This window comes from Oncorhynchus clarkii, chromosome 13 (genome assembly GCF_045791955.1).
Source record: "Oncorhynchus clarkii lewisi isolate Uvic-CL-2024 chromosome 13, UVic_Ocla_1.0, whole genome shotgun sequence".
NCBI lineage: Eukaryota > Metazoa > Chordata > Actinopteri > Salmoniformes > Salmonidae > Oncorhynchus > Oncorhynchus clarkii.
In genome coordinates this window covers 17,019,948-17,028,803 of record NC_092159.1, presented here as the reverse complement: position 1 = coordinate 17,028,803, position 8,856 = coordinate 17,019,948, and the positions used below count along the sequence as shown (strand labels likewise).

At 45.6% G+C, this 8,856-nt stretch overlaps 1 protein-coding gene across 2 annotated transcripts in view; it reads right to left on the bottom strand.

Annotated features, from left to right (window-relative positions):
- Positions 1-872: 872 nt before the first annotated feature.
- The window catches only part of LOC139424517 (girdin-like), a 31,024-nt gene continuing 23,040 nt past the window's right edge, over positions 873-8,856 (bottom strand). For both annotated transcript variants that reach the window (XM_071176441.1, XM_071176440.1), the window contains 8 exons: positions 8,623-8,766; positions 8,195-8,381; positions 7,323-7,468; positions 6,308-6,400; positions 5,901-6,133; positions 3,921-4,166; positions 3,557-3,622; positions 873-3,117 (listed from right to left, as the gene is read on the bottom strand). In XM_071176441.1, the coding sequence (XP_071032542.1) occupies positions 1,937-3,117; positions 3,557-3,622; positions 3,921-4,166; positions 5,901-6,133; positions 6,308-6,400; positions 7,323-7,468; positions 8,195-8,381; positions 8,623-8,766 (2,296 nt within the window). In that variant the 3' untranslated portion in view covers positions 873-1,936. The remainder of the gene's footprint in view (positions 3,118-3,556; positions 3,623-3,920; positions 4,167-5,900; positions 6,134-6,307; positions 6,401-7,322; positions 7,469-8,194; positions 8,382-8,622; positions 8,767-8,856) is intronic.

Below are 8,856 nucleotides of genomic sequence, written 5' to 3'. Positions count from 1 at the left end.
CAGTTCAACTTCAGTACTTGTCAATGAGTAACTGCACTGTGACCTTCAGAAACATGTAACATTGTGGAAAAACTGAAAACTTTTGCTGACATTCAGTTACAATGTAACTACACTGAACAAAAATATTAGCGCAACATGTAAAGTATTGGTCCCATGTTTCATGAGCTGAAAAAAAATCCCAGAAGTGTTCCATATGTACAAAAAGGTTATTTCTCTCAAATGTTGTGTTTACATCCCTGTTAGTGAGCATTTCTCCTTGGCCAAGTTCATCCATCCACCTGCCAGGTGTGGCATATCAAGAAGCTGATTAAACTGCATGATCATTACACAGGTGCATCTTGTACTGGGGAAAAAAAGAGGCCACTTTAAAATGAGCAGTTTTGTCACACAACACAATGCCACAGATGTCGGAAGTTTTGAGGGAGCGTGCAATTGGCATGCTGACTGCGGAAATGTTCACCAGAGCCGTTACTAGAGAATTCAATGTTAATTTCTTTACCATAAACTTTCCAATGTCGTTTTAGCAAATTTGGCAGACCACACCAGGGGCTGAGGAGTATTTCTGTCTGTAATAAAGCCCGTTTGTAGGGAAAAACTCATTCTGATTAGCTGGGCCTAGCTCCCCAGTGGGTGGGTCTGGCTGCCAGGTGGGTGGGCCTATGCCATCCAAGGCCCTCCCATGGCAGCACCCCTGCCCAGGACCTAATTAATTTATTTCAATTGTTTGATTTCCTCATGTGAACTGCACCTCAGTCAAATCTTTCAAATTGTTGCATGTTGCGTTTATATTTTTGTCTGCACATTTTCTTGAGAATGACATGCGTTCTCACTCATTACTTCTAGAATCAGAAATGAAAACAGACTCAACGTAATATATTAAAGGAATGAAAAGGGCTTTATTCAACGGTGGCTCCTGAAGTCCCTGCACACATTTACATTTACAAGGTTCCATCTTCACTGAGGACAATCTCAGTATCGGATTTTAGCAGAGACAATGAAGCAGAGACAATGAAAAGCAAACAAATAAACAAACTGAACAAACCAAACAAAAACTCAGTCCCCACATGATATGTGACATGACACATGACCCGAAGAACCATATTGGTGCGTTTTTCCTAATCAGATGATTACTGATTGTGTTTGTTATTATAAGTTCACTGTAATGTCCAACGTTCTGAACTAACATGGTAATGTAATGTACATGTTGTCTACTAGTCTGTATGTGATATCAACACTCTGGACAGAGAGCTATGGTTTTTCGGTTGAAGGATTTATGTGTATAACTAGATCTACTGTATGGGACAACAAAAAGTACATACGAATAGGGAGTTTAAGCATTTGTAGATTGACACGGCCTATTAACACAAATTAAAACACAAATATCAACACAGACTTATATAAACACTAATAAAAACATAATACTGAAAACTTTTGTCAAACAACAAAGGAAGATTGTCAATGTGCTTTTTTGAAAACAACAACTTATTCCCTAAAAGTACATTCTATTTATATCTTTATTTGGACTAAATATAAAAAATCTGTACATTAGAGAAACAAGTATAGTATGTGAATGTGTCTTTGTATGTTTTCAGTTCATCTTATCATTATATACAGTCTATAATCTCAGCCCAGAAACAGAGATCTTATAATACTGTATTACATAGTGTTATAATGACTTGTGAAAAGTGCCTACAACCAAAACATCACTACTTCAAAAGAACCTATAAGAAGAAGAACAGTTATTGCATCAACACAATAGGAAATAATTATGTTTGCATCTCTTTTAAACAATGTTGGTACTACATTGGTAATGATTAGTTCTACGTTGGTAATGGTTGGTACTATGTTGGTACTGACATCCACAACTCCCTGTTTCTATTGCAGAACTCAACGCAGGACCGTATACATGCAACTACAAACTGCTTGTCATCAGCAATCAGCACGGAGTGATTTCCACAGTATTACTCTCACAGTCTTCTTGTCCTCCATTTTGGCTCTGTACATTGTCCATGCGTCCCAGTGCCGTGCCGTTAGTGGACTCCTGACTCAGGGGCGGGAAACTGACGTTACGCTCCAGTTCTGGGTTCAGACAGAGGAAAGTCTGGTTCTTATCGTTATTATTGCTGTTGTTACTAGTAGTGGTGGTGACTACCGACTCGCTAAAGATAGTGTCTGAGAAGACAGAGTCTAGATTGAACGGGGTGCCACCGAAGAGGGATTCCTGGCAGGTGGATTTGGGTCGATCGGTGGCTACCGCTGGGTCTCTGGGGGGTTTGCTCGGTGGTGGTGGTTGATTATCAGTGTCTGGTTCTTCTGTATTGTTCTGCTTGTTCTGAACCTGATTAACCGTGTCCGTCTCCTGATTCGGGCTCCCATCAGATTCCATGATAGGTAAGGGATCTACCTTCGCCATCACCCTAGAGTCACTGTTGACACTGGATCGTCGCGAGGAACCCTCGGCTGTTGAGATGACGCTACTGGCCCGGGGTAGAGAGGCAGGAGACCATGGCCCTCTCAGACGCGCCTCCTTCCCCAACGGGGTGGAGAAACAGTTGAGACACCCAGACACCGAGGAAGATTCACCCTGGACGTAGAGCACCGTGGTCGGGGACATGGCTGAGGCTCGGGTGGTGATGGTCTCCGGAGCTTTGTTCAGACCTAATCCAGATCGAGGTAGTACGGCTGTTTTGGGGACATTCCCATCGGAAGGGCGCTGGGGGGCTCTGCTGCCGCTGGCGCACCTCCTGAGGACACTCCTTCTGGGCCAGGGGTCCTGGGTGCTACCCACCTCCCTCCCCCTACAGGGAACTGAACCCTGGGTGTTTGCTATGGCAATAGGTGAGGAGTTCTTTACTCCTACCCTCTCTCTGTGTTTGTTGCTGCTGGTGTGTGTTAAGGAAGTGGATCGCTGCTGTGTGTGTGTGGTCGGCGAGGGGTTCTGCCGTGTGTGTCGGGGGGTGGAGGTATCGCTAGGCGGAAGGCAGGAGGAAGAGGAGCGGCGGGATGACGGAGGCGGCTGGACCGGACTACTGCCGTTGGACCAGGGTTCGTTGTCTAGGCTGAGGCTGAACTCTCCACTGCTCTGGCTCTGGGCACGGCTCGGCACGCCATTCAGACCTGGGGGAACCGCAGAGAGAACGTCTCTTTAGGTTACACCAATAGCAGGCTACACTCTTGATTACAACTGTCTGGAAAATGTATGCATTTTCACAGTGTATTATAAACATTTTCCATGTCAAATAAACATAGCATAAGTGACAATACAAGCTAGTAAATGCATGTAACATTATTTCTGCCTATAGAGGGCAGTATTATCAAGCTGTTCAGACTAATGCCTACTTTGAGCAAAATAAGAGATTCACTTGAAAAAAGGCCACGGTAACAGATATTGATGTATTCTTAATTTGAACTCCTTATACACCTGCATACATTAGTCTGCATCCCAAATGGCACCCTAATTCTCTTTATAGGGCTCTGGTCAAAAGTAGTGCACTGTCTATTGAACAGGGTGCCATTTGGGAACCCTCAAATAATGAGTTAGCGGGATGTTGCTTACCGCGGTTTTGTAGTTCATCCCCGTCGTCAAAGTCAGCCGCCACAGCACTGTCATTACAATCCTTGTCTGTGCAACACAAAATGGCAGGGGACAGAAAATGAGACGACACTGTATAGGGTATCCAGGAGCGAGGAGGTGTTGCGGTCAAACTGGTCAGGTTAAAAGCAAGAGAAGCATATGGGAAGTGGTAGTGTTCATTCAAACAAACGGAAATGCAGATGTATGAAGCAACACATCCCTATAGAGACGTTGTAGCTCAAACCCCTTGGCAAATGTACCCTTGTAGCATGATTCTTAAAACTAGCAGATAGCAGATGAAGATGTCAAATGGAAGGACGTAATATGGATGGTGGAATCACTCTACCTGTCAAACATCGCTCATTGCCATCAGTGGCAGCGGCAGCAGCCGTGGTGGTGGGATAAAACAAAGGAGTGGTGGTGGGCTGGTGTTGATGGTTGATGATGGACAAGATGGTGTCGCTCATGGATGAGGTCATAGACTCCTTCCTGGATCTGTCATTTGTGACCCCTGACCCCTCTAGCTGCTCAGGGTCCTCAGACAGGGTTGAGGGGTACACCAAGTCATTCAGTTTGTCCAGGTCATTCAGGGCTGGGGGTGGAGGTGGAGAGAGATGACTTGAGTTGCCTCTGGTTAATGGGGAAGTCCTATATTTTCTTTCCCTTCCTGTCTTTCATTCAAAGGAGAGAAGATTCTACATGCTTCACTTGAAAAGTATGACGTTGATCAATAACTACGGTTTTAGCCTCACAACCTCCGCCAGAGTCTTCCTGCCTTCCAGCAATGTGGTCCTGAGAAACTAAAACATTCTGCAGTACCAGTGTTCTGCAATGCAGCATTCCCCTGACCTCTTGGGCAACTCTGCAGAACTGCATGGAGAACAGAAGAGTGGCGGATGCTTATGCTAACAGCGAGAAAGAGTGGGTATGGGTATCAAAATTGCAATATATAGCAATATTATGGCTGAACTCAATCATAGGAAGGATGCCAAGCTGCACACTTTGCAGAACTCTACACGTAATTCCAAGAGTATTGTCTCGGAGGATTTCTGCTGCATTCATTAAAACAATGGTAGACTAAAGAATAAGGTAAAGCATAGTTCACTAGCCTGGGTCCCAGATCTGTTTGTGCGGTCTTGCCAACTTCGTATGGAATTGTCAATCCTAAGAAGTTGGCAAGACAGCACAAACAGATCTGGGACCCAGGCTAATAGTTCGCTAATGATGAGAAAATAGGCAGGTTGCAGCCAAGATGAGGTAGTCACGAGACATCGACCCATCATGTTTCTTACACACGGAACGACGAAAGAGGGACTTGACTTTGTCCTTATCCTTCAGTCTGTTCCTCATAAGGGGAAAGATTTTCAGAGTGGACACTTCACAGTGTGGGACAACAAGGGACAGGGGAGGGAGAAACAGGGGAGGATGGGGGGGGGGGGGGGGGGAAGAACACGTTAACACACACAAAACAGACATGGGGATAGACAGAAATAGACAAAACACGAGTTTGGCCTTATTGAGGGAAGGATCCACATAAAGAAACATGCAGACACATCCGTAGTGCAACACAAAGTAACAAGTGTTTCTGCATGCACTGTCTGTCATAGAAACCCACGTATACTACACAGCCCTCAAACTACACTCTGGCCCTCCAAGCCAGTTCCACTGCATTTTTTAATTGTTCCCCTCTAATCAGGGACTGATTTAGACCTGGGACACCAGGTGTGTGCAATTAATTACTATGTAGAACAGAAAACCAGCAGGCTCCGGGACCTCGTAGGGTCAGAGGTGAGTTAGCCTGCTATACAGGGTAGATACAGACAGAGCGGCCCTACATCTTCCCACTTCAGAAGTCAAGTGTGTATGATGATTTCCTACCCAGGAGACTCCTATACAATGGCACAGCAACAGATGAGCTTCCAACAGATTCTTTTTATTCCTTCTCATAGATCTCTGTGTAAAGAGCCTGGGAGGCGGTTCTATTTTGATACAAATAGGAAGAGTCTGTCTTGTAGGGCCGTCAAATAAAGATGTAGCAATTGAGTGACTTCTGTCTCCCTGTCCAATCAGTGGTGGCTGGGGGAGGTTCCCTGCAGTAACTGGCTCCGCCCAAATCTTTCTGTTCTATCCCTGATGGCCGTGGCTGCGGGGTTGGCCGTGGCGGGGGAAGGGGCCTAGCTGTCGCTCTCTCTTCTTGGCCTATAGCTCGTAGCAGGGCGGGTGGGCCTGCGGTGATGGTGGAGGGTGATTGGACAGCCTGTTTCTGACTGGCCTATCAGGGCTCTCAGACGGGACCAATGGGAGGGGATAAGGAGGTCATACTCACTGCTGCTCCTCCGGGGGGAAGTGGTGGACCCACCCGAGCCGTCCGAACCCACGAAGGAGCCGTTGTCCTGGCAACAGGAAGCAGAGGGGGAGGTGGGCGGGAGGGCCTCGAAGGAGCCGGAGCGTGTGGGGGTGAGGGAGCGATGGTGGTCAGAAGAGGAGGCGGGGCCACAACGCTCGCGGCTCCTCGGCTTCATCAGCTTCCTCATCTTCAGGGCGATCCAGTTCCCACGCCTCGGGAAATATAATAGATATGTTAAAATCGATATAGAATAGGATAAACTTTATTATCCCTGATGGGAAAACTGTCTTAAAAATAAATAGGTAAAACTAACTAATACTGTATCCAAACTAATACATCTTGTCACTGTCAAAGTTAATTGATTTCCTCTCCAAACGGCTCTGTACCTCCATGGGGGTGAGGGGTCATAGAACTTGTACTGGTCCATGATCTTCTCCTCCAACTTCTCCTTCTGTCTCCTCAGCTCATTCAGCTTGTCTCTGAGAGAGAGGAGAGAGAGAAAAACACAGAGAGGTAGCATCAACAGAAGAGGTGTCGCTGCTGCAAAGATGGCTGGTGTGTTTACGTCTCAGAATAAACTCTGACTGAACTGTCTCAACCGTCACACTGTCGCACCCGGCACCTTTAAACACCATCAAACCCCAAAGTCGTATTTATTAGGCAGCAAACTGAAAGAAAAAGGACTGAAACAGTGAGGGACTACATGTACTTGTCCAATAAGGAACTCTCATTTCCATTTCCCGTTGCAAAGCGTTTTCCGTTGCATGCCGCAATGAATACGACCCAAGTTAAAAGAATGTGAATGTTATATTTCCATACTTTCCTACATATTACACATAGCTTAGTATGCCCCATATGTCCAGAAGATAAACTCAAAATGGGGGAGATTTATTCCATATAGGCCAATGTTTACACTAGCAGAGAGAGATGATTTTTTTTTAGGTCAGTCAACTTTTTTTCTAAACTGGCACTACAGATGGCAGACGACATCAATAATCCATGCTCTGTCAAACTCAGAGGCCCAGTGGTTTTGGTGCTCTAAATATGATGGGATGCACTGTGTTTTTGGTGCAACGGTGCTCTATAGCTGAATCAATGCCTTTTGTTTTGTGCTGCTCTGGAATGCCTTGTGTCCTATGTGAAGCCCATTGTTTTAGCATAATGAGAATACATTCCATAAGTCGATCATTATGAGAAGAACTATACTGTGGCTGTAGCTACTATTGTACAAACTCTGCTCTTATATACTGCAGATATACTGTACAGAGTCTGATGCTTGTGGTAGAACATCTATTTCACTTGGTTCAGTTAACTTCTAATTCAGTCCATTAACCGCAAGTTAGATTGCAAGGGGTTAAAGCTCTACGACTCGGCATTCAACCAGATAGACGGGTCCCTTACATGTGCTGTCTCTGTTCTACGTGGAACAGGTCCTTGCTCTCCATGGTCTGTTCTAGCAGGGTGCGGTTCTGCAGCATCAGGGTCTGGATCTGGTCCAGCAGGTGCCGGTTCTCCTCCTCCAGGTTCCCCTTCAACTGACTCAGCAGCTAGACACAAGAGCACATAGTATATGTCAATGACTTCTTTAATGATAGAATCACTACAACACATCAATCTGGCACTAAAACTGCTTTGAGAGCAAATGCGAATGCGTATATCCTCACATAGCCTCTTCGTATAGTGCTTGGGGAATACAGAATCCAATTACTTTGCCAGCAATTCTGTAACGACCCTGGGTTAATAAGGGTGGAGAATCGACTTTGCCACACGAGCATTCTTCTGTGGCACAGTCGACGGCGCACTGGGCTTCGGGTCAGAAGGTGGAGGGTTCGAGCCGCACTCCCCGACTGTTTCATTACAATATGATCAACAACACCTTCAACTGTACAGCATATTGGATATGTTATCAAGTTTGATTGATTAAAATGGATGCTTTTAGGTAAATATATTTTTAATTATAACTAAAATTAAACTGGATGGTGAAAGTATTATTAGAAACTGGGTGGTTCGAGCCCTGAACTTTGATTGGCTGACAGCTGTGGTATATCAGACCGCATACCACGGGTATTTTACTGGTCTAATTACGTTTGTAACCAGTTTATAATAGCAATAAGGCACCTCGGGGTTTGTGGTATATGGCCAATATATCACGGCTAAGGGCTGTATCAAGGCACTCCACGTTGCGCCATGCCTTGAAAGAGCCCTTAGCCGTGGGTATATTGGTAATTTACCAAACCCCCTCGAGCCTTATTGCTTAAATATATCCTTCATACCTCACACTGGTTGGTAAGCTTGGTGCTGGTGATGTCTAGCTGTTGGTACTGCTCTCTGAGCTTGCTGAAGTCGGACTCGAGCTTGGTCTGCTCCAGCTTGGTGCTGTTCAGCAGGGTCTTCATGTTCTTATGGTCCGCCTGGAGCTCCTCCTGATCCTTCAACAGCTGACGGTACGTCTGGTTCAGCCTGGGGGCACATAGAAATATACATAGAAGAAACACTGAGAAAGTAAGGCGAAAACATATTGATAAGAACGACAGTTAGACAAGCAAAGTTCTCTGAATTCTAGGTAAAAGCTATCGGCCTGTAACTATCTTTATTGTGAGCTTATGTGTGTGGTGAGCTATGCTGTGTGTAGAGGGAGTCTTTGTCATCTTTAGGATATGATGTGTGTGTGTGTGTATGTTATGCTATGTGCGCCCCTCACCAGTCCTTCTCATCCCGGAGCTGTCGACACTCTGAGGCGGTGGTCCTGTGCTGCTCCTTCTCCACAGACATCTTGTCCTGCTCCTCTCTCAGAGCCTTCTCCAGACCCTCTAGTTTGGCCTTCTGCTGCAGCAGGGATTTGTACCTACAGCAACACACCATCGTGGTTATTTAGAGAGCTTTCCTCTCGGTTGCTGTTTTCATTGTTGTTGCATGGATGGGAAATGAGTGTCAC